Genomic DNA, 26,952 nt, shown 5'->3' with positions numbered 1-26,952 from the left:
ATTGCTTCTGTGTGTCTCGTTATTTAAAAAACAGTAGTGGATAATTTTAAAACAGTAAAATGGATGTATTTCATTAACTTCCTCATCAATTACAAAATGTAACAACAATAATTTGTGAAAGACACGATGGTAAAACAAGGTTTTCCAGGAGTGCTAGTCCTGCAAGGTTCGCAGGAGAGCTTCTGTGAAGTTTGGAAGGTAGGAGACGAGGTACTGGCGGAAGTAGAGCTCTGAGGACGGAGCGTGAGTCGTGCTTGGGTAGCTCAGTTGGTAGAGCAGTTGCCCGCAAAAGGCGAAGGTCCCGAGTTCGAGTCTCGGACCGGCACACAGTTTTAATCTGCCAGGAAGTTTCAAACCAAGGTTGTTACACAAATTTATAAATCTGTGATTATCCACTTACAGAAAAATACTGCTGTAACATGAATGACGTTAAGCCTCAATTTAAAAAAAAACCTTTGCACAAAAAAAAAACCATTCACATTTATGAACATAGTCAATAAAATTTATATCTTGTCCTCAAATTGAACTCCGATGAAATACAGCAACCGATAAGATTGGAGACAGCACAGTCATAAACATGAGACTGCCAACTTGTCTTTGACCAGCCATACCAACTGTTTCCTGAATCACGAACGAAGTGTTTCTGGATAATAAATGAAGCTACCCAGCAGTCCTGCAGCGAGGTACATCACGGTTCACAGACCGGAGCAGGCGACTTCTAGCACATAAGATCACCCGATGGTAGACGACACCACTGATGGTGCTGAGCCCCTGAAAACAAATATGTCCAATTAGGGCTCCATTGGGAGGAGGGGTGGGGGGGGGGAGGGGAGGGAGGATTCCGCCGATGGTCGCTGCAGGTTTCCAACTGGTGGCTGTAGGATAACTCGTGACGTCACTCCGCGGCAGAAGGCAGACGGCACCATTTAGGACGCGCGATAGTCGCACCACCAGAAGTGCCAGCGGCAGAGGCGCGCGCGGGAGTTCCAATGCATCGGAACAGTAGAGACTTGAAAAAATCGAAGATTTATCATTAAATTTGAACAGGACTCAGACATACAACGAGGTGAGAAAAATCAGGGGATACCTCCCAATATCGTGTCGGAGCTCCTTTTTCCCGACGTAGTGCAGCAACTCGACATACCGTGGACTCAGTAAGTTCTTAGAAAACCCCTGCAGGAATATCGAACCATGCTGCCTCTATAGCTGTCCATAATTACGAAAGTGTTGCTGGTGCAGGATTTTGTGCACGGACTGACCCCTCGATTACGCCCCGTAAAGGTTCGATAGGATTCATGTCGGGCGATCTAGCTGGCCAAATCATTCACCTGAATTGTCCAGAATGTTCTTCAAACCAATCGCGAACAATTATGGTCCGGTGACATGGCGCATTGTCATCTGTAATAATGCCATCGTTGTTTGGGAACAAATGGTCTCCAAGTAGCTGTACATAACCACTGCCAGTTAACGATCGGTTCAGTTGGACCAGAGGATCCAGTCCATTCAGGGTGAACACAGCCCACACCATTATGGAGCCACTACAGCTTGCACTTGCCTTGTTGAAAACAAGGTTAATGTCTTCGTGGGGTCTGCGCCACACTCGTACCCTACCAACAGCTCTTACCAACTGAAATCCGTACTCGTCTGACCAGGCAATGGTTTTCTCGTTGTCTAGGGTCCAGCCCATATGGTCACGAATCCAGGAGAGGCGCTACAGTGGCCTGGAGTCCCCATAGTTTTACTACTGAAGGGTCTTTTCCTTCCAGGCTTTCCTTATTCAAGTTACCTGGTTGAAGACACAACAGAATTATAGACATTGGTAGCGAGCAGACATGGATTTAAATCAATGAGGAAGGTTGAACATTTGTGTCGGACTGGGATTCGAACCTGGGTTTGCCGCTTACTAAGCAGATGCCCTGATCACTGCGCCATCCAGACTCAGTTGTTGTCGCATGTGCAAGGATCCATTTCCCATGTCCGAAAGAACAGACACCACATATATATAATAAAGGCGAGGACGTTCAATGATCTCTTTCGTGCGCATGCACACCAGGCTCAAACTCTTACAGGAGTCGGCAATATGCCGCGAGTAATGAGGATAATGGGCAAAGAGCACTACTTCAGTAGTGTGTGGATAGGTTGGGAATTTGGGTCTTACGAGAGATGCGCTAAAGTAGTCCGTGCAGTTGCGATGTCCACTGTGTCCAGATGGCTCAGTGGTCACCGCATATGGCTCTTAAACAGAAGATCCGGGTACAAATTTCGGTCCGGCAGAAATTTTCAACCTTCCCAACTGATTTAAATCAATGCCTTCTGGCAGCCAATGCCTACAATTAGTTTGTGCCTTAATTCATTCTGGTTGCTGGACCAAAATGATGTCTGTTCCTGCGGACATGTCCTAAAGGACAGAAACCAAATATATCTATTACTGTCGTTTGTCGGTTATATGTGTGACTCACAAACCGTGTTGCATTTGTTGTTCAAAGCGCGAATGTGAACCTATACGTGGCTGGAATGTTACCACCGGCCCTAGTGGTCGAGCGGTTCTAGGCGCTACAGTCTGGAGCCGCGCGTCCGCTACGGTCGCAGGTTCGAAGCCTGCCTCGGGCATGGATGTGTGTGATGTCCTTAGGTTAGTTAGGTTTAATTAGTTCTAAGTTCTAGGGGACTGATGACCAAAGCAGTTAAGTCCCATAGTGCTCAGAGCCATTTGAACCATTTGCAATGTTACTGGCCAGTCCGCAAGGCAATCCACGTGACCAGCCCTTATGCAAGTAACTCAAAAGTATCCTGCGTGAGATGAAGACTGTAACTCTACAATTCCTTGTTCCCCCAACCGTTCACTTTTTCGAACTAACAACTGTTTCTCTTTTGAAGGTTAAAGATGCAACGAAGTAACTGCAGTAGATAAAAAGTGCCAACCATGAAGACAATTTCTCCCGTGCGTAGAAATTGCGCAACAAAGCAATACGCCGTTGTTTCTGTAACGAGTTTTTTAATCTAAGAAAGCTAGAACTAGATCTGACGAAAACGAAGAAAATAATTTACTAAATAATTACTGGCGCACTTGAGACATTGATATTATCAACTACATATCTTGTTAGTTATCAGAATATGAAAGTGTGATGCGTCTGAAAAATATAGTTATCTAGTGATAATCTGATATTGATAGACAGATGGTCATGTCGTGCTTATCTGAGTCTCAGTCTTGTATTTGCTGTACAAGTAACTTAAAAACTGACAATGAAAAGAAGTTTCCACATAGGGGCTCTACCCCTTGATGCTCGGATTATCGTTCTATACTTTTTCAGCTACGCCAACAGCTGCATGGGAAGTGACATCAATGGTTCAAACATCGCCCAATCCGCGCCAAAAACTTTTTTGTAAACGCTTGACCATTTGGATCTCCAAATTCTGTCACTTTCATTTCTGCTCAAGCCCAGCGTATAGCATAAATTTGGACGAAATTCATAGGCTGGCGTAGACCTCCCCTCGTAACCTTCTCTTGGTGGTGGCCGATAATGCCCGTCCAAAATCGGCGATATACGCTGACGGAGAAAAATTACAAAACCACAATACGCTTAATTAAGAGTAATGAGATTTAGATAATACATTTGCCTAGGATTTAAGTGATTAACATTAAAAGATCGCAGGTTAATGTAAGGGCGAGGTGAGCCATTTGCAAATGTGAAATGCTGGTACATCAATAAGTGGGGTAACCGCTAGGATGCTGTGTGCAAGCATGCAAACGTACGTGCACTGTATTGTACAGGTGCCGGATGTCAGATTGTGGGATGGAGATCCATGCCGCTTGCACTTGGTCGGTCAATATAGGGATGGTTAATGCTGGTTGTCGATGATGCTGGAGTTGTCGTGCGATGATGTCCCATACGTGCTCGATTGGAGACAGAGCTGGTAATCGTGCAGGCCAAAGCAACATGATGGCACTCTGTAGAACATGTTGGGTAAAAACTGTGGTGTGCGGCCGGCCGAAGTGGCCGCGCGGTTCTGGCGCTGCAGTCTGGAACCGCGAGACCGCTACGGTCGCAGGTTCGAATCCTGCCTCGGGCATGGATGTGTGTGATGTCCTTAGGTTAGTTAGGTTTAACTAGTTCTAAGTTCTAGGGGACTAATGACCTCAGCAGTTGAGTCCCATAGTGCTCAGAGCCATTTGAACCATTTTTTTGTGGTGTGCGGACAAGCGTTATCGTGTTGAAAAATTCCCCCTGGAATACTGTTCATGAATGGCAGCACAACAAGCCGAATCACCAGATTTACGTAAAAATTTGCTGCCAGGCTGCGTGGGATAACTACGAGAGTGCCCCTCCTGTCATACGAAATCGCACCTCAGACCATAACTCCAGATGAAAGTCCAGTGTTTCTGGCCCGCAGACATGTTTGTTGCAGACTCTCAACTGGTCTCCATCCAAACAACACACGGCCATCAATGGCACCAAGGCACAACCAATTCTCATCGGAAAACAGAACAGACCTCCACCTGCCTGCCAATGAGTTCTCGCTTGACACCACCCAAGTCACAAATGGCGATTATTTGTGGTCGGTGGAATGCACGCTACAGGTAGTCTGGCTCGGAGCTGTCCTTGAAATAACCGATTTGTTAACAGTTCGTTGTGTCACTGTGGTACCAAGTGCTGCTCAAATTACTGCTGCAGATATAGTACTATGGGCCAGAGCCATTCGAGGAACACGATAGCCTTCCCTCTGTGTAGTTCCACGTGAGCATCCGGAGCCCGATGTTCTTGCGTCCGTACATTCTCGTGGCCACCGCTGCCAGCAATCATGCACAGTGACTACATTCCTGCCAAGTCTTTCTGCAGTATCGCAGAAGGAACATCCAGCTTCTCGTAGCCCTATTATACCACTTCGTTCAAACTCAGTGAGGTGCTGGGAATGGCGTCTTCTACATCTACATCTACATCTACATGGATACTCTGCAAATCACATTTAAGTGCCTGGCAGAGAGTTCATCGAACCACCTTCACAATTCTCTGTTATTCCAATCTTGTATAGAGCGCGGAAAGAACGAACACCTGTATCTTTCCGTACGAGCTCTGATTTCCCTTATTTTATGGTGCTGATCGTTTCAACCTATGAGGTCGGTGTCAATAATATTTTCGCATTCAGAGGAGAAAGTTGGTGATTGGAATTCCATGAAAAGATTCCGTCGCAACGAAATACGCCTTTCTTTTAATTATGTCCAGCCCAAATTCTGTATCATTTCAGTGACACTCTCTCCCATATTTCGTGATAATACAAAACGTGCTGTCCTTCTTTGACCTTTTTCGATGTAATCTGTCACTCCTATCTGGGACGGTTCCCACACCGCGCAGCAGTATTCCCAAAGAGGGCGGATAAGCGTAGTGTAGGCAGTCTCCTTAGTAGAGCTGATACATTTTCTAACTGTCCTGCCAATAAAACGCAATCTTTGGTTACTCTTCCCCACAACATTTTCTATGTATTCCTTCCAATTTAAGTTGTTCATAATTGTAATTCATAGGTATTTGGTTGAATCTACGGCCTTTAGATTTGACTGATTTATCGTGTAACCGAAGTTTAACGAATTCCTTTTAGCACTCGTGTGTATGACTTCACACTTTCGTTGTTTAGGTTCAACTGCCAATTATCGCACCATTCATGTATCTTTTCTAAATCGTTTTGAAATTTGTTTTGACCTTCTGATGACTTCATTAGTCGAAAAATGACAGCGTCATCTGCAAAAAGTCTATGAAGGTTGCTCAGATTGTCTCCCAAATCGTTTATATAGATAAGGAAGAACAAAGTGCCTATAACACTACCTTGGGGAACGCCAGAAATCACTTCTGTTTTACTCGATGACTTTCCGTCAATTACTACGAATTGTGACCTCTGTGACAGGAAATCACATAACTGAGACGATATTCCATAAGCACGCAATTTCACTACAAGCCGCTTGTATGGTACCGCGTCAAAAGCCTTCCGGAAATCCAGAAATACGGAATCGATCTGGAATCCATTGTCAACAGCACTCAACACTTCATGCGAATAAAGAGAAAGTTGCGTTTCACGACAACGATGTTTCCTAAACGCATGATGACTGTTGGTCAATAGACTGTTTTCTTCGAGGTAATTCATAATTTTCAAACACAATATATGTTCCAAAATCCCGCTGCATATCGACGTTAATGATATGGGCCTGTAATTAAGTGAATTACTCCTCCTGCCTTTCTTGAATATCGGTGTGACCTGTGCAACTTTCCAGTCTTTGGGTACAGATCTTTCGTCGGGCGAACGGTTGTACATGATTGTTAAGTATGGACCTAATGCATCAGCATACTCTGAAAGGAACCTAATTGCTATACAGTCTGGACGATTTAAGTTGATTTAGTGCTCCGAGGATATTTACTTCTACGTCTTTGTCATATTAAAGGCATTCTTGAATAAGGTTACTTCACCACGTCCAGTTTCAAAGGTAACTAACGCTCACGACCGTTGCAGAGTGTATTTAAAACAAACCTGGTCTGCTCGCCCACCAGCTTTTGTTTGCGTCGCACAGCCCCTTCTTGGTGTTGCGAATCTTTTCCGTCAGTGTATATGCAAAACTGGCCTGTAATTCTTTTTGAAAAGCAGGGGCTTTTGCCCTTGAAGTCAAAACAGGATTGAAGCGCGAGGTATAATCGTTGTGCAACTAGCCTCCCCGTCGTGTCAGTGGGTCCATATCTCTGGCTGTGTAGTAACTTAGCTTTTTAGAAACTATAATTAATTTAGAGCCGGCCGTTGTAGCTGAGCGGTTCTAGGCGCTTCAGTCCGGAACCGCGCTGCTGCTACGGTCGGAGGTTGGAATCTTGCCTCGGGCATGGATGTGTGTGATATCATTAGGTTATTTAGGTTTAAGTAGTTCCAAGTCTAGGGGAATGATGACCTCAGATGTTAAGTCCCATAGTGCTTAGAATTATTTGAATTAATTTAGAGAGATCTGCCTCAGTTCTTCCAGCACACTTTGTGGTACAAAGAAATGTTAGTACAACTGAATCAGATCTCTCTGAATTAATTATCATGCGTTTCAGTTGTGGACACCCTGCGTACCAAATCTTATGTTTCAGTAACGGTTTGTACAGTGTCAGCACAATCAGCTTGCAGTGTCTTACGCGAAAGACATTTAACTCGTTCTGAACTGTGGCTTCTTGCATCAGCTTGGAGTGACTTCTCTGCAAAGTCTTCTGGTGCGAGAGGCGGAACGTTGACGCAGCAAAGTAGCGCAGTTTTTTTGATGTGGAATTCCTCCACTTCCGCCAGTATGCTAAGCCATTCACTCTATTCAGTGGGTCTATTTAGTTTTTCCCTTTCTTATCCAGAAACCGTACGTTGTCCAAGATGCTTGGCATTTGTATATGTTTGCTTTGTATTTACTACTATTCATTCAATGAAGTACGATTCCTCAAAAGAATAATGCACCATTGCAATTCAACATATTTAATTGTTTAATATAACATTTTCATTTTAATGTGATTAATTGTGTGCTAAATTTAAACCTGAATATGCAATATTTTTTCATATTCAATGCATTGTATTTCCAACATTTTACTGTCTTCACGTTAATGTGTAGGATGTTCGGAATTTCCCGTTACAAACTGCTGAGACTTGTAGAGGGAAGTGGGTAAATATCTTGAATTGGAACCCATGTCCTTAAATCTACCGTTTCCATGCTACAGCCATTTGAAAACATGTTGGTAATGAGACCACTTTTACAAGTAGCTGATTAGGCGTGGCCTAGTACGTCATTTGTTTTACAATGCCACTCACTGATAGCCAAAGAAATTGATCGTGTGCTTGATGATGAGCTTTCTTCAACGTAATACAGTACGACCTCTTCCAATTTGGGTGCGCGGCGTCTATTTGCAGCACCACAGTCACCGCTGCTGACGGCGAAGGTACCCTTTCTTGAAGCCGGTAGGTAATTGTGGCGAAAAGAGTATGCAGTGGAATCAGTCATCTTGGATAACGATCTTGACAAAGGCGACTTCACCATTCAGGAGGATCGCGTAGGGTTTCCGCAAAAGCATACTGAACCCTGTTTCAAACCTACCTAGCAAACATCTTTTCAAATGGCTGTAGCACGGAAACGGTAGGTTTCCGGAAATCCATTCCCATTCAAAATATTCCTACTTACTCCCCTCTACAAGTCCTAGAAGTTTGTAACGGGAATTTCCGAACATCCTCTACATACAGTTCTGTATCGCTTTATTTTCCGTTAGGTAGTGCAGTGTTAATATACTGGACTCACTTTCGACTCTGTTCAAATCTCCGGCCAGTCATCCAGATTTACGTTTTCCGTGTTTTCCCTAAATCACATGGGGCAAATTCTGTGTTGGTTTTTTGTAAATTGGACACAGCTTAATTCTTCCCTACATTTCCCTGTTCCTACGACTTTCGCTTTCTATTTCCACAAGGAGGTCACTTTTCCTTTCACAGAAAAACAGCCACAACTTTTCTTTCTGAGATATCCGTTTGTACCTATTTTACATTAAGTTTTGGCAACTATTACTGTCGCTACTATTACGGAAGTAACGACTAAAGCCACTTATACTACTACTACGATTACTACCTCTACTAATGCTACTGAAAATGCCACAGAAGACTCACTTGTTACTTGAATCCATTACATCAGTAACCACTAGTGATATGTAGGCTACTATTATTAATTCTATACCTTAAAATCAGCTGTTTTACCTTATTTATCGTTTGATTTTTTTACTATTTATCCTGAAAGTATAGTTTACTAGTGTGTTGCCTTGCCTCACGACTATCTTCATCCGTTCACATCAGTCCGTTTTAGGAGTGAGACAAGTTACTCTACTGTTTCTGTACCAGAATGGCCACACTGTCGGATCCATCAGTACTTCTGGTGTCCAGATTACTTGACGACGGATAAGAATGCTCATTTCACATTTGATCGAGATTTATTGTTCTCTCTGCCCTCAGCCTCTTTTCATTGTTCCGCTACTGAACCAAGCGGTCGTCGATTCCTGACCGAGGAAAAAGATCACTGTTTTAATGTGGATTTGATTCAAAAAGCTCAGCCCGAATACCATTCTCTGCATTTTTTTCTCTTCTCCCTGAAGCATAAAAAATAAAAGGAAATGGTTAGAAGCTGCCATACTATCGCTGTAGTTTTACAGAAAGTTATTCTACGGGCTCGTCCACTATAATAACACCAGTTTGGTACCTGTTGATATCGTAGATGATCTCTGCACTTAACCGTGATTCTTTTTAGGATTTGATTCATCGTGTTGGGTTTCACTAGGTCCACGGATGCTATAAAATCATCTTTGATTTTAGTTTTTCTTCCGTTTATTAATAAACGCCACACTTCATTCTACCCATAGTTTTTATGATGCCGTAAGTATATTCGTTCAGTTACTCTTAGTTTTTTTAAAGGTATTCCGCTGTCTATTACTCCAGTCAGTAATTTAAAAGAATGAGATATTAAAAAGTACTTACATTTGTTATTGGCTTGAATTTTCTTATGTGATATGGCGATGACATGTCTATCTCACAGATAATGGATAACAAATCAAATGGTCATCTAGCTACCACAATGATTTTAGTAACGTTGAAGGTGTCTCAATTACTTGTTTGTCGTTAGGTCATTCAATTCTCTATCTCTGACCATTACTGAAGTATCTATGTCTGCTACGTCGAATTCTTTCTTTTATCTTATCGTACTTGGAGATGACACTGCTTTATCTCGACACCCTACCTAATGTGAAGGTTTGATTGGTTTCCGTAAGCGACTACAAGCGATTACCAGAATGTCTGCCTGCAAAGCACACTACCGATTCCTTCTGTTCCCATTCTTTCCCTGACAACAGCGATATGCCGAGAGTTGCCGTTCCCTTCAGTTCGTGAATGAATTATACTTTCGATTCTTCGAATGAATCTCTGTCTGGATTTTGATTTTCTCACAATTAGACTTCCGTGATATATCCTTCTCCAGCATCTCCCCATTGATACTCTATAGATTTATTGATAATGCAGTGAATAAAAGGCGATGCTTTACTACACAATATCTAGTCTTTTATTTAAATGCTTGTTTTCATTTACATGGGCCACATCTCCTTCATCGAATTCTTGGTCTGTGACTCAGCTACAGATAGTTCATACCACGATTCACTTCGTTTGTATTGTATGTTACTCATATTTCATTTTATGTGTCTTTTGGGGGCCGCATTTAGCGATTTACGTTTATATTAGATGTGAAGTAGATACATGGAATGATACCAGTGGATAGTTGCCGTGGTCTTTCGTTGAAGATTGGTTTTATGCAGCTCTCCGCACTAATCTATCCTGTCTAAGTCTCTTCATCTCCGCATAATTACTGGAGCCTAGAGCCATTTGAACCTGCGTACTGTATGCGAACCTTCGTCTCCCTCTACAATTTTCATCTCACACACTTTCTTCCGCTACCAAATGGACTATTCCTCCATCACTCAGCATGTGTCCTATCAATCGATCCCATCTTTTAACCTGGTTGTGCCATAAATTTCTTTTTTTCTCAGTTCGACTTAGTACCTCGACATTAGTTTCTTCTTCTACTCTTATAAATTTCAGCTTTCTTCTGTATCTCCAAACTTCAAAAGCGTCTATCCTCTTCTTGTCTGAACTACTTTTTGTCCACGTTCTCTTCTGTAAAAGGTTACGCTCCAGACAACGCCTCCAGGAAAGATTTCCGTACGAACTTCCAGTATGCTGGAGTACCTGTGGGTTAGTAACTTCTGTTAATCACTACAACGAAAAACCAGTCCAAAGTTGCAAATTTTACTTTTTTTTATTCACTCGATGCCTAGTTTCGGGCCGAGACCCATTTTCAAATCATCCTACAGGACAGAAAACCAAATTTAAGTTCATTTTTAATACAGATATTACCAGTTTTTTAAGCATGTGCCAAAAACGGAGAACGTATCGTTTTTGACTATGTTACGTATGTCTTGGAACGATATGTTCTGAATTTTTGGCATATGCTTAAAAATAGGTAATACCTGTATTACAAATGAGCTTAAATTTAGTTTTCTGCCCTGTAGGATGATTTGAAAACGGGTCTCAGCCCGAAACTAGGCATCGAGCGAATAGAAAAAAGTAAAATTTGCAACTTTGGACTGGTTTTTCGTTCTACTGAAGATTTCATCATATTTAAATTTAAATTCGATATTGACGAATTCCTTGTTTTCGGAAATATTTTCCTTGCTATTACTGGACTGGCCTTCATCAGTTACTTTTTTGATTTAATTCGACTTCTTACCTTTACCGTTGTTTTACTTTTGCTGATATTCGTCTTGTAACATCTATTCAAGACACTATTTGTTCCGTTCAATTGCTCTTCTGAGGCCTCAGCCGTCCCTGACAGAACTGCAAAGTCATCGGTAAACCTCAAAGTTTTAATTCCTTCTATTCGAATTTCAGTTTCTGTTCCAAATTTCTCCTAGATTTACTTTACAACTTGCTCACTGTACATGTTGATTAACATCAAGGTTAGGCTACAGATCCTATTCACCCGCTCAGTTACTGCGCTCCTTTCAAGTACATCGGCTCTTATAACTGTAGCCTGGCTTCTGTACAATTTGCAAGTAGCCGTTCCCTCTGTTTTTGAAGAAGGTATTCTTTTGTCGTTCTATATTGCGCAACGCAGTTAAAAGTTCACTTTTTCAAAACACCGTAGTTGTCTCCCATTGCTGTGCAAAAATTTGAAATTTAGCTCAAAGATGCCTACCACTTTCCTCTCCAATGGTACAAAAGCATGGCGTCCTGAGAAGTCATGCTCGGTCTTGGCGACACTCAGACACCAATGTGCTGACATACGTGGAAAAAAAGGCCAGTGCACAGAAGTTCGTGTCAAGTCTAAATTATGGGTTAATGGAACCAAATTTCACTACCATTCTGCTCAGCAGCATCGCGGATGTGCCACACAATGGGAAGGTCGTCACCACCCCCTCCCCCACTCTTCCCTATTTTCCCCACTGAATGTGATCACACACCTCTGAAGTGCGATGCGACCACAATTTTTGGTCTGCTGTACAGGATGTTACTACTAGGGGTCGTTAAAAGCCATTCGACGAAATTTCAAGATAATGCGAAGCAGCAAAGGCTGTTTATGCTTTTTCGGGCCTGCTGTTCCGTACCCTCCTGCGGATTGCTAACGGAAGAGTGCGACGTTGACATACGCGTGAATATAGCTCGGATATACGCAACCCCTTGATACCCTTGCTATTCAACATGCATACTAGCAGGCGCAAGGGCAGCAGCGTAGCCTGCCTGCAGGACCTAGGCCTTTCATCATTGGTTGTCTCTGTAGAGGTAGGTACAGTCTTAAAGTGCTCAAAAAACGTGGACGGGTGTTGCCGGACTGGAAGCTCTTCGGCATTTTATTCTTGCATCTGTCACTGTCGCATTCTCTTGGATAATGTCACAAGAGGGCACGAAACAGAAGGGCTGAAAAAGCAAAGTACACTTTGCTGCTTCAGAACACGTACGAATTTCATCGAGCGGTTTTGGACGGTCCCTAGTGGTTGCGCCCTGTACACCAGAGCAGAAATTGCGGTCGAACTGCACTCCAAAGAGGTGTGACCACATTCAGTGTAGTTGCTGGCCCACGATGCCCTTAGACAAGTATTGAGTTGTCCGGGGCGGCGGGGGGGGGGGGGGGGGGGGGGGGGGGAGGGATTGGAGGGGGGGAGGCGGATGTCAACAGTGTCAAAGGCTGTCAAGAACGTCGTCCTGATGATTATCACATTGTGAACTAAAATGAAAATTTAAAACAGTCTTGATCGCAATCTTGTTAAATTATTTTTTTATTGGAGTGAGTGACCGGTTTCGACTCTATGAAAGAGTCATCTTCAGACTCCTGAGTGATGGATGGACACTGCTGGATGAGTTCCATCGACCCTCTACGCTCGTGTAACTGCTCAGACTGCGATCAAGACTTTTAAATTTTAATTTTAACTACTTTTAAGATCGCTGACTATGTTTTCAAAAATTTCAAAAATCTTACATCTCGAACTGTTGTTTTCGATCTCAAAATGTATGGGAACCAACGCCACAACTGATGAGATGGTTTCATTGATGCCCTTCATACCTTCCTTCTGAGGCCTTTTCGAGTCGATTTTGATCGGTGGCTTGTTTGAGATGTTTTCCTCGCCACCTATAAGAAAACAGCGTGGTTTCAGTTCTGGATGTCGTGGTTCTGACTCATAGGGGCGTCGAAAGAAGGGGTAAAATGTGAGAAAGAGAGGATGCGACGACCTTTTCATGCGTACAAGTCCGTAGCGGCGTTTGGGAGAGTTGTGGTGAAATTTGGTGCCAGTGCGGCATCATTAACCCACCTTACTGCTCTGGCCTTTCTTTATGCATGTGCCTGTGCTGGTAGCTCGCTATTTGAAGCGTCACCGAGGCCAAGGGTGAATATCGTAACGCCAAGCCTTTTCACCATAAGGAGGAAGGTGTTAGGCACCTTTGAGCCATATTTCAAACTTATACGTCGGAACAGGAGACAATTATGTGGTTTTGAAAAAGTGATGCTTTAATTGTTTTTCACGGAGTAGTCTGTATTCTTTTTCGTCACAATAAATGTTTTTTCACGCTAAAGTGTCAGGTATTGCATTACCTGATAAGTTCACACGGATTTTTACTTAAAACACTGCATGCTTCCACCGTCATTTATTGGTCACTATCAAGCAAGCTATTAAAGGACTTCTCTCAGGTATTTAACCAGTGTGATAGCGGATTGCAATTGCGGTAGTCATGTAAAACGCAATGCTTATTCGTTTCCAGGCGCAGTACGTGTACGCTACGGTGGAGCAGGGTGAACTGGAAGGCGAACTCCAGCAGACCATTCTGGGGACCACCTACCGCCGATTCATCGCCGTTCCGTTCGCTGAGCCGCCCATCGGGGAGCTGCGGTTCGCGGTGAGTAGCAATATCTGCACTACAACGGCGCGTCAGCTGTAAGACCCAGATGCTCTGGGTCTTGTTTCTGGCTTTCCCGGAAGAATATTCGGCATGATGGCATATCATTTTCCTGCACTTCGTATGGGACATTGGCCTTACATCATGTACCCGACAGAACAAGACGGAGAATTATTAGGTAACTGTGACTTTGAGGAATCGGAACGCCAGACCATACTGTCCGGGAGTGTATTCATTCGCATCACCGAATGTGGAACAGCTGAAATAGGGAATGGAACAGTATACACTGAGATGACAAAAGTCATGAGACGGCGGTATGCACGTATACAGTATCCCGTACACAAACTATAAAAGGTCAGCTGTCATTTGTACTCAGGTGATTCGTACAAAAAGGTTTCCGTCGTGATTACAAACGTTGAACGCGGAATGGTAACTGTAGCTAAATGCATGGGACATTTCATCTCGGAAATCGTTAGATAATTCAATTTTCCGAGACGCACAGTGTCTAAAGTGCGCCGAGAATACCAAATTTCAGGTATTAGCTCTCACCATGGACAACGTAGTGGCCGACGGCCTCAACTCACAGACCGAGAAAGAAAAGCGGTATTTGAGTAGAGTTGTCACTGCTAACAGACAAGCAACACTGTTGAAATGTCGCAGCAATCAATGTGGGACGTGCGAAGAACGTATTCGTTAGCACAGTGGAGCAAAATTTAACGTTAATGGGCTAAGGCAGCCGTCGACCTGTCTGAGGGCCTTTGCTAACAGACGACATCGCCCCTTTCTGGGCTCGTGACAATACGGATTGGACTCTAGACGAGAAGAAAACCACGGCTTGTCAGATGAGTTCCAGTTTCCGTCGGTAAGAGCTGCAGGCCCCACGAAGCCCTGTACCCAAGTATCAAGAAGGCACGGTGCAAGCTGGGGGTGGTTCCATGATGGTGTGGGATATGTTTACGTGGAATGAGTTTGGTGCTCTTGTCCAACTGAACCGATCATTGACTCGAAGTGGTTAGGCTATATTCGGCTACTTGGAGATCATTTGCTACCATTCATGGACTTAATGTTCCCAAACAACGATGGAATTTTTATGGATGACAATGCGGCATGTCACAGGGCCACAATTGTTCGCGACTGGTATGAAGAACATGTGGAAAATTTGAGCGATTGGTTTGGTCATCCAGATAGCCCACTGTGAATCCCATTGAAGTTTTAAGGGATATAATCGAGAGGTCAGTTCGTGCGCAACATCCTGCACCGGCAACACTTTCATAATTATGGACACCTATAGAGGCAGCATGACTCGATATTCCTGCAGGGGATTGCTAGGGACTTGTTGAGTCCACGGTATGTCGAATTGCTGCACTAAGCCGGGAAAAAGAAGGTCCGACCCGACACCAGTAGGTATGCAGTGACTTTCTCCATCTCATTGTAGCACATTGCATGAGTTTTACCGCTGTGGTGCAAGCTAAACAAAATAGCTAAATAATTGTCCGCGTGGGATTCGGAAATAAACCTTCAGAAAAAGAGAACTACGGACTCAGAAAAAGAAATTAATTATAGCAAAAGTAGGCATAAAATGTTAGGTAATACAAAATGACAGGGAGAGTAAGTGAAGTATATTCCCCTTACTAGCGATACATTCAACCAACAATTTTTGTTCATCCGAAGATATATTTTAGGAAATTGCAATAAGTAGGTTTTTATCATACTTAATAGTGATAACTGACAAAGATGAAACTATACAATAACGGTCCAATATACCCGAGCCTTCAAATAAGTAGTCTGTGTTAAAATTCTACATATGTGGTTAAGAGCTCCACTAATTTCAGTATGAAGTTAATACAAATGTATTTGTAATGTAAACTTTTCGATTAAGTCCACATGTAATTAGGCTCAAAGTTTATCTTGGTTTCCTTTACTGGTTGCTCATTACACTAACTGAGTAACATTGAGGATAGTCTGGAGCTGCGTCTCACTCCCTCCTCAACCACCGCCTCCCTTCCATGTCGTACGTACGACTCTCTTGTAAATTCTGTCTGGTTTCTGTACAAGTTCTATTAGGGCAAGTCAGTAAGTGAGGGCAGTTTATGTTTCTGCTCCACGGGTTGACAGCAAAGTCTCAGTAATTACATATCTTCTCTTACTGTCGTTCTCGTGCGTCAGGTGCATCGGTACAGCGAGTATCTTCATTTATAAAGATTTCAGGGTATTTCGTTATGTGCGTCAGTTGTTCGTATTCTGTAATCTGATAGGATTAAAGCTGTGGACATTATACACAGAATGAATACGAAGGCTGATGAGAGCTGTGTTAGCGGACTAAAAATTTACCAGTGGACAAATCACTTTAAAATTAGAGGTGTATCCGCTGCGAAGAGCGTTCTGGTACACCTCCACTTAGAAAACGGACGGTAACTTCGAGACAGCTGAGCAAATGTTTGTCGTGCCAGAATTGCTGACATAGCGCATCAGATGATCGTTTGTCACACTTCATCACATGCAGTTTTCCGTGAATTTTGTAAGTATCGTAAAGTTTGTACTTTCTGGGTACCACATCAACTGACGTACAAGCACAAACAGGAACGTATGGAAATGTCGGAGTCATATTTAAAGGGATTTTAAAAGGAAGGATGACATTCCCAGTCTCGTAATAAGAGTTGTTAGTCATGGGTATGTTAAGCAGATTATAGAGTAAGCGACAGAATATGTAACGAAAACCTCCATATCTGCTTTCAGAATGTAATTTCAAAAGTCAAGCTTCTCCATGAAAGTTGATGGTGGCAGTGGTTCGGGATATTAAAGATCCGCGGCTGGTTCATTACATGATTAAAGGTTAAACGGTGGTTAGTGACAGGTACTGAGAGCTAGTATTAGATCTGAAACCCAAAATCAAAACGGAGAGGTGTGGGAAACTTTCAAAAGGTGTGATTTCGCTTCAGAATAAGACCCGCCATCATTCAGTTGAAAGAACAATCCATTGCGTTCAAAATCTTCGACCTGGAATACAGACCTGACCTAGCTTCAAGTGATTTTCACAATGTGTGCCAGATCAAGGTGCTCCTGTAGGAGGAGTCCAAGTGTTCTTCAGAAGACGGTGTTGGAAACTTGACTAGAGATGGACCAAGTGAAAAGAGGTTGGCGGAGACTATGTAGAGAAATGAAATTACTTGCAATGTGTTTCTGCAATAAAAATTTCATTTTAAAGAATGCCTTTATTTGCTCTCATGGTTGACCTTATAGAGAGGGAAACAATGTCAGTCTTCGTGAGTTCGTGTACCAGCGTTAGTCATAAAGATTTGCACTGTGGAGTCACATTAATGTGACCACCGCCTATGTTAGAAGTCAACATGCAATGACCACTCACAGGCCGCAAGTGGCAGCACTAGCAGTGGAGCGTATATAAAGTGCGTCGAGGGGACGCTCGAAACAGCGCAGTCGTTGTCGTGATGTGGAAGACGAGCGATTTATTTGACGTTGAAATGGGCGGGATTATTGATTTTCGGGAAACGTGGAGCTGTTGAGCAACTAACCGTCCAGATGAACCAACCACTCCTCAACGACCGTCTTGAGAACGTTGGTGCCTAGGGGCCTCCGCAGCAGACACCTGTTACATGCACCCATGCTGACTACTGTTCATCGGCGACAAATGCTGGAAATTGCACGCCACTACCGCATACGGATGTCCACGGTGTGGCAACAGGTGGCTTTTTCAGATGAAGCACTTTTTATGATCCATCCTTGGCATGTATTGTGCGAAACGTCTATAGGAAAACACCCTGTATGCGTTATGGTCTGAGGAATATGTTAGTGGCGTTCCCTGGGTGATCTAGTCATTCTGGAAGACAGTGTATCGACACAAGTGTGCATCTATTCTTGGGAGCCATGTCCCCCCCCCCCCTCCCCACCCCGTCCCCCATATGGCATCTACCAGCAGGAAGTGCATCGCGTCACACTGCACACAGTATACATGTACAGTTCGAAGAGCACCAGGATGAGTTTAGCGTACTCCTCTGGTCACCAAACTCTCTGGATTTAAACCCAGTCGAGAATCCGTGGGACCACCTCGATCCGGCTGTTCACGACACTGATCCTCCAACTGGACACGGCACTGTAGTCGACTTGGCTCGACATCCCTGTCAGTACTTTCCAGAACTTCATTGACTCTCTTCATGCACGTCTTGCAGCGGTCTGTCACTTCCGCCGGAGGTTCGAGTTCTCCCTAGGGCGTGTGTGTGTGTGTTGTGATTAACATAAGTTAGTTTAAGTAGTGTGTAAGTCTAGGGAACGATGACCTAAGCAGTTTGGTCCATTAGGAATTCACACACAGCGGTCTGTGATTTTTCGGGTTTTTGACAGGTGGTCACATTAGTGTGCTATTATAAGCTCTAAGAAATCAAGCTCTGACCATTAAACTTAGTGATATACGAGGGTCACTCCAAAACAAATGCACACTATTTTTTTTTAATCCACCTTTTATTCTACATGTGTGAAAGTTCTACAGTGTGTAGATACTTCCTTTAGGAACAATATTTTCATTACTCCACATAATTTCCATCACCTCAACTACCTTACGCCATCTTGGAACCAGCGCCTGTATACCCGCACGGTAAAATTCTGGACCAACCTGTTGGAGCCACTGTTTGGCAGCGTGCACTAGGTAGCCATCATCTTCAAACCTTGTTCCACGAAGAGAGTCTTTCAGTTTCCCAAAGAGATGATAATCACATGGAGCCAGGTCAGGACTGTAAGGCGGCTGTTTCAGGGTTGTCCATCCGAGTTTTGTGATCGCTTACATGGTTTTTGACTGACATGTGGCCGTGCATTGTCGTGCAACAGCAAAACATCCTGCTTTTGCCGATGTGGTCGAATACGACTGAATCGAGCTTGAAGTTTCTTAAGTGTTGTCACATATGCATCAGAATTTATGGTGGTTCCACTTGGCATGATGTCCGCAAGCAAGAGTCCTTCGGAATCAAAAACCACAGTAGCCATAACTTTTCCGGCAGAAGGTGTGGTTTTGAATTTTTTTTTCTTGGGTGAATTTGCATGATGCCACTCCATTGATTGCCTCTTCGTCTCTGGTCAAAAATGATGGAGCCATGTTTCATCACCTGTCACAATTCTTCCAAGAAATTCATCTCCACCATTCTCGTACTGTTCCAAAAGTTCGCTGCATACCGTTTCTCTTGTTTCTTTGTGAGCCACTGTCAACATCCTGGGAACCCACCTGTCACAAACCTTTTTTAACGCCAACACTTTGAGTATTCTGCAAACACTTCCTTCCCCTATCCCAGCGTAGCGTGACAATTCGTTCACTGTGATGCGTCTGTCAGCAGTCACCAATTCGTTAATTCTCTGCACATTGTCTGGAGTGTGTGCAGTACGTGTGCCGCTGCGAAGACAATCCTCAATATCGCCGTGCCAGCTTTCATCGCGTAACCTGCTTGCCCACCGACTATCTGTACTGCGATCGACAGCAGCATCTCCATACACCTTTTTCAACCTTTTGTGGATGTTTCCCACCGTCTCGTTTTCACAGCACAGGAATTCTATGACAGCACATTGCTTCTGACGAACGTCAAGTGTAGCAGCCATCTTGAAGATATGCTGTGACGGCGCCACTCACGGGAACAGGTTGAACTAAGTTTGAAAACAAGCGGCAAGGATGTATCTATACATTGTAAAACTTTCACACATGCAGAATGAAAACTGTATTTTTACAAAAATAGTGTGCATTTCTTTTGGAGTGATCCTCGTGCTACAAAATATTTTCTTGCGATGCCTCCTCAAACTTATTTGCTTGGATTGTTGAAACAAGGTCGTCTACGCATATGAGGCTTTTGCAAATCTTAGGCCATGGTTGGTCGCTGGTGTATACATTATGGAATACAAGAAAGGAAGGACGATTAAGGTTTAACGTCCCGTCGACACAGAAGGCATCAGAGACGAAGCAGAAGCTCGTTGTGTTGCAAGGATGGGGAAGGAAATCGGCAGTACCCTTGCAAATGAATCATCCCAGAATTTGCCTAAGGCGATTTAGGGAAATCACAAAAACTTAAATCTGATGGCTGAATGCGGCTGCCGGATGCGGATTCGACCCGTCGTCCTCTTGAATGCGAGTTCAATGAGTTGAACCACTGCGCCATCTCGCTCGGTTAAAGAGTACAGGACACAAAAATGTTCCTTGGTTCCTCCAACGATTTCGTATTCTTTGAAACTCAACAAAGGACCTTTTATTGTGCAATAAAGTGTCAGTTATATTTATGAAGTCATAATCATGTCATAATGTATGTCCTCTGGAGCACTAAAAATAGTGAATTGCATTATAGGCTGAAGATAGCGTAGTAAAAAGAACTCCGATGGTGTCACCTGTTTCAAGTCCGTCCTCTATGGAATGGGCTAAGTTGTGCTGTGCAATTCGTTCTAGATGTGAAACCTGCCTGTCCCGTCTTAATGGATTACGAAATACAGACAGTTCAAAAGAAACCCTTCAGATACCCTATACAGAAGACGGCAAATATGATATTGATACATAAGGTCGTAGCGTTTTTGTTTTGCATGTTGATATTACGGTTACTAAAAGTTTATTTATTGCTTGTCATTTTAATATGTAGCATATTGTTGCTATTTGAGTTTATATACTGTCATTTTGTCTTTTGGAAATAGTGAGTGGAGCTGTGGATGCTAGAAAATGGAATGACAAGAGGAGAAATCGGAACATTTGCGACATATTCTTCTGTTTGAGCTCAATAAAGGGGTGAGAGAAGCGAAAGCAGCCAGAAACACTTGCGCCAGGTATAGGAATACTGCCGTTGGACAGAGGATGGCAAGAAAATGGTTTCTCGTCTTAAGGAAGAGCGTTTTGACGTTAGTGACTCGGTGTTTGATGAAGATCGTTTAAACGCATTTATCCACAATGTTGCACGTCAATGTACTCGAGAACCGGAAAATGTGACGAACTGTGACCATTTCACCATTGTGCGACATTTGCATGCAATGGCGAAGGTTAGAAAATCGGGTGTGTGGGTACCGCAAGCTCTAAGCCAAAATCACATAAATCAGCGGGTGGCTATATGTGCATCTCTGCTTGCTTGTCATTAACTGGCTCGTGAAAAACACCGAACATTCCTATCCTGTATTGTTACTGGCGACGAGAAATGGTCTCATGAAGCAAATATAAGTATAAGAAAGTAATTGGCAGAGCTCAAATAAAAGAGCAACTTCCCGTACAAAGACCTGCCCGCAACCACAAAAGATATCGTTATGCATCTGGTTGAACAGCGACTGTGTTATATACGACGAATTGCTTCCCCGAGGTGTAACCAGCACTGCTGACATTTATCGTCAGCAACTGAGCCGTCTTCAGGCGGAATCCAAGAACAACGATCAGGAATACTGAGTGAAGTGAAGCTACCTCAGAATAACGCCCGCCCACATTCTGGTAGACTGAAAAAAAAGATACAAAGGAGTTGTGTTGGGAAGTCATTTCCCCACACACTTCATTCACAGAAGGTTTTAACTTTATTAACATTCCTTTTTGTATGCATTGGCGGCCGAAGACTTCCGGCATAAGAACTCAGCCTCATTCTGCCAACGGCCTTGTCAAAGAGGGCGGAGGAGCGGATAGAGGTTCCGGAATAGTCCCCCATTCGGATCTCCGGGAGGGGACTGCCAAGGGGGAGGTTGCCATGAGAAAAGATTGAATAATCAACGAAAGGATAACGTTCTACGAGTCGGGGCGTGGAATGTCAGAAGCTTGAACGTGGTAGGGAAACTAGAAAATCTGAAAAGGGAAATGCCAAGGCTCAATCTAGATATAGTAGGGGTCAGTGAAGTGAAGTGGAGGGAAGACAAGGATTTCTGGTCAGATGAGTATCGGGTAATATCAACAGCAACAGAAAATGGTATAACAGGTGTAGGATTCGTTATGAATAGGAAGGTAGGGCAGAGGGTGTGTTACTGTGAACAGTTCAGTGACCGGGTTGTTCTAATCAGAATCGACAGCAGACCAACACCGACAACGATAGTTCAGGTATACATGCCGACGTCGCAAGCTGAAGATGAACAGATAGAGAAAGTGTATGAGGATGTTGAAAGGGGAATGCAGTATGTAAAGGGGGACGAAAATCTAATAGTCATGGGCGACTGGAATGCAGTTGTAGGGGAAGGAGTAGAAGAAGCGGTTACAGGAGAATATGGGCTTTGGACAAGGAATTAAAGAGGAGAAAGACTAATTGAGTTCTGTAACAAGTTTCAGTTAGTAATAGCGAATACCCTGTTCAAGAATCACAAGAGGAGGAGGTATACTTGGAAAAGGCCGGGAGATACGGGAAGATTTCAATTAGATTAGATCATGGTCAGACAGAGATTCCGAAATCAGATACTGGATTGTAAGGCGTACCCAGGAGCAGATATAGACTCAGATCACAATATAGTAGTGATGAAGAGTAGCCTGAAGTTCAAGACATGAGTCAGGAAGAATCAATACGCAAAGAAGTGGAATACGGAAGTACTAAGGAATGACGAGATACGTTTGAAGTTCTCTAACGCTATAGATACAGCAATAAGGAATAGCGCAGTAGGCAGTACAGTTGAAGAGGAATGGACATCTCTAAAAAGGGCCATCACAGAAGTTGGGAAGGAAAACATAGGTACAAAGAAGGTAGCTGCGAAGAAACCATGGGTAACAGAAGAAATACTTCAGTTGATTGATGAAAGGAGGAAGTACAAACATGTTCCGGGAAAATCAGGAATACAGAAATACAAGTCGCCGAGGAATGAAATAAATATGAAGTGCAGGGAAGCTAAGACGAAATGGCTGCAGGACAAATGTGAAGACATCGAAAAAGATATGATTGTCGGAAGGACAGACTCAGCATACAGGAAAGTCAAAACAACCTTTGGTGACATTAAAAGCAACGGTGCTAACATTAAGAGTGCAACGGGAATTCCACTATTAAATGCAAGGGAGAGAGCAGATAGGTGAGAAGAATACATTGAAAGCCTCTATGAGGGTGAAGATTTGTCTGATGTGATAGAAGAAGAAACAGGAGTCGATTTAGAAGAGATAGGGGATCCAGTATTAGAATCGGAATTTAAAAGAGCTCTGGAGGACTTACGGTCAAATAAGGCAGAAGGGATAGATAACATTCCATCGGAATTTCTAAAATCACTGGGGGAAGTGGCAACAAAACGACTGTTCACGTTGGTGTGTAGAATATATGAGTCTGGCGATATACCATCTGACTTTCGGAAAAGCATCATCCACACAATTCCGAAGACGGCAAGAGCTGACAAGTGCGAGAATTATCGCACAATCAGCTTAACAGCTCATGCATCGAAGCTGCTTACAAGAATAATATACAGAAGAATGGAAAAGAAAATTGAGAATGCGCTAGGTGACGATCAGTTTGGCTTTAGGAAAAGTAAAGGGACGAGAGAGGCAATTCTGACGTTACGGCTAATAATGGAAGCAAGGCTAAAGAAAAATCAAGACACTTTCATAGGATTTGTCGACCTGGAAAAAGCGTTCGACAGTATAAAATGATGCAAGCTGTTCGAGATTCTGAAAAAATGTAGGGGTAAGCTATAGGGAGAGACGGGTCATATACAATATGTACAACAACCAAGAGGGAATAATAAGAGTGGACGATCAAGAACGAAGTGCTCGTATTAAGAAGGGTGTAAGACAAGGCTGTAGCCTTTCGCCCCTACTCTTCAATCTGTACATCGAGGAAGCAAAAGGAAGGTTCAGGAGTGGAATTAAAATACAAGGTGAAAGGATATCAATGATACGATTCGCTGATGACATTGCTATCCTGAGTGAAAGTGAAGAAGAATTAAATGATCTGCTGAACGGAATGAACAATCTAATGAGTACACAGTATGGGTTGAGAATAAATCGGAGAAAGACGAAGGTAATGAGAAGTAGTAGAAATGAGAACAGCGAGAAACTTAACATCAGGACTGATGGTCACGAAGTCAATGAAGTTAAGGAATTCTGCTACCTAGGCAGTAAAATAACCAATGACGGACGGAGCAAGGACGACATCAAAAGCAGACTCGCTATGGCAAAAACGGCATTTCTGGCCAAGAGAAGTCTACTAATATCGAATACCGGCCTTAATTTGAGGAAGAAATTTCTGAGGATGTGCTTCTGGAGTACAGCATTGTATGGTAGTGAAACATGGACTGTGGGAAAACCGGAACAGAAGAGAATCGAAGCATTTGAGATGTGGTGCTATAGACGAATGTTGAAAATTAGGTGGACTGATAAGGTAAGGAATGAGGAGGTTCTACGCAGAATCGGTGAGGAAAGGAATATGTGGAAAACACTGATAAGGAGAAAGGACAGGATGATAGGACATCTGCTAAGACATGAGGGAATGACTTCCATGGTACTAGAGGGAGCTGTAGAGGCAAAAACTGTAGAGGAAGACAGAGATTGGAATATGTCAAGCAAATAATAGAGGACGTAGGTTGGAAGTGCTACTCTGAGATGAAGAGGTTACCACAGGAAAGGAATTCGTGGCGGGCCGCATCAAACCAGTCAGTAGACTGATGACAAAAAAAAAAAAAAAAAAAAAAAAAAACACCTTTTCTGCTGCCTACAGAACAACTATCACGGAACATCCTTTCTGGATGAAAATGGGTTGCGAATATGGCTAAGCGAGTTCTTTGCTTCAAAATCACGTGGTTTCTACAATCGCGAATCGAAAAGTTTCATCAGCATTGACAGACTGTTGTAAAGCCGGCCGGAGTGGCCGTGCGGTTCTAGGCGTTACAGTCTGGAACCGAGCGACCGCTGCGGTCGCAGGTTGGAATCCTGCCTCGGGCATGGATGTGTGTGCTGTCCTTAGGTTAGTTGGTTTAATTAGTTCTAAGTTCTAGGCGACTGATGACCTGAGAAGTTAAGTCGCATAGCGCTCAGAGCCATTTGAACCAGACTGTTGTAAATAGTGAAGGAAACTACAGAATAATACACTACTCGCCATTAAAATTGCTTCACCACGAAGATGACGTGCCACAGACGCGAAATTTAACCGATAGGAAGAAGATGCTGTGATATGCAAATTATTAGCTTTTCAGAGCATTCACACAAGGTTGACGCCGGTGGCGACAGCTATAACGTGCTGACATGAGGAAAGTTTCCAACCGATTTCTTATACAAAAACAGCAGTTGACCGACGTTGCTGGTGAAACGTTGTTGTGATGCCTCGTGTAAGGAACAGAAATGCGTACCATCACGTTTCCGACCTTGTAAAGGTCGGATTGTAGCCTATCGCGGTTGCGGTTTATCGTATCCCGACATTGCTGCTCGCGTTGGTCGAGATCCAATGACTGTTAGCAGAATATGGAATCGGTGGTAATACGATTCGCCGTGCTGGATCCCAACGTCCTCGTATCACTAGCAGTCGAGATGACAGGCATCTTATCCGCATGGCTGTAACGGACCGTGCAGCCATGTCTCGATCCCTGAGTCAACAATGGGGACGTTTGCAAGACAACAACCATCTGCACGAACAGTTCGACGACGTTTGCAGCAGCATGGACTATCAGCTCGGAGACCGTGGCTGTGGTTACCCTTGACGCTGCATCACAGACAGGAGCGCCTGCGATGGTGTGCTCAACGACGAAACTGGGTGCACGAATGGCAAAGCGTCATTTTTTCGGATGAATCCAGGTTCTGTTTACAGCATCATGATGGTCGCACCCGTGTTTGTTGACATCGCGGTGAACTCACATTGGAAGCGTGTATTCGTCATCGCCATACTGACGTATCACCCGGCGTGATGGTTGTTGTTGTTGTGGACTTCAGTCCTGAGACTGGTTTGATGCAGCTCTCCATGCTACTCTATCCTGTGCAAGCTTCTTCATCTCCCAGTACCTACTGCAACCTACATCCTTCTGAATCTGCTTAGTGTATTCATCTCTTGGTCTCCTCCTACGATTTTTACCCTCCACGCTGCCCTCCAATACTAAATTGGTGATCCCCTGATGCCTCAGAACATGTCCTACCATCCGATCCCTTCTTCTGGTAAAGTTGTGCCACAAACTCCTCTTCTCCCCAATCCTATTCAGTACCTCCTCATTAGTTATGCGATTTACCCATCTACTCTTCAGCATTCTTCTGTAGCAACACATTTCGAAAGCTTCTATTCTCTTCTTGTCCAAACTATTTACCGTCCATGTTTCACTTCCATACATGGCTACACTCCATACAAATACTTTCAGAAATGACTTCCTGACACTTAACCTATACTCGATGTTAACAAATTTCTCTTCTTCAGTAACGCTTTCCTTGCCATTGCCAGTCTACATTTTATATCCTCTCTACTTCTACCATCATCAGTTATTTTGCTCCCCAAATAGCAGAACTCCTTTACTACTTTAAGTGTCTCAATTCCTAATCTAATACCCTCAACATCACCCGACTTAATTCGACTACATTCCATTATCCTCGTTTTGCTTTTGTTGATGTTCATCTTATATCCTCCTTTCAAGACACTGTCCATTCCATTCAACTGCTCTTCCAACTCCTTTGCTGTCTCTGACAGAATTACAATGTCATCGGCGAACCTCAAAGTTTTTATTTCTTCTCCCAGGATTTTAATACCTACTCCGAATTTTTCTTTTGTTTCCTTTACCGCTTGCTCAATATACAGATTGAATAACATCGGGGAGAGGCTACCACCCTGTCTTACTCCCTTCCCAACCACTGCTTCCCTTTCATGTCCCTCGACTCTTATAACTGCCATCTGGTTTCTGTACAAATTGTAAATAGCCTTTCGCTCCCTGTATTTTACCCCTGCCACCTTTAGAATTTGAAAGAGAGTATTCCAGTCAACATTGTCAAAAGCTTTCTCTAAGTCTACAAATGCTAGAAACATAGGTTTGTCTTTCCTTAATCTTTCTTCTAAGATAAGTCGTAAGGTCAGTATTGCCTCACGTGTTCCAGTATTTCTACGGAATCCAAACTGATATTCCCCGAGGTCG

General features: G+C 43.4%; 1 protein-coding gene across 1 annotated transcript in view; it reads left to right on the top strand.

The window, feature by feature from the left end:
• LOC126412533 (venom carboxylesterase-6-like) overlaps positions 1-26,952 on the top strand; it is a 472,566-nt gene that overhangs the window by 2,313 nt on the left and 443,301 nt on the right. The window contains exon 2 of the mRNA XM_050082175.1: positions 13,822-13,956. Within this exon, the coding sequence (XP_049938132.1) occupies positions 13,822-13,956 (135 nt within the window). The remainder of the gene's footprint in view (positions 1-13,821; positions 13,957-26,952) is intronic.

This window comes from Schistocerca serialis, chromosome 7 (assembly GCF_023864345.2).
Source record: "Schistocerca serialis cubense isolate TAMUIC-IGC-003099 chromosome 7, iqSchSeri2.2, whole genome shotgun sequence".
NCBI classification, from domain to species: Eukaryota; Metazoa; Arthropoda; class Insecta; order Orthoptera; family Acrididae; genus Schistocerca; species Schistocerca serialis.
This window is presented reverse-complemented; position numbering and strand designations above follow the sequence as displayed.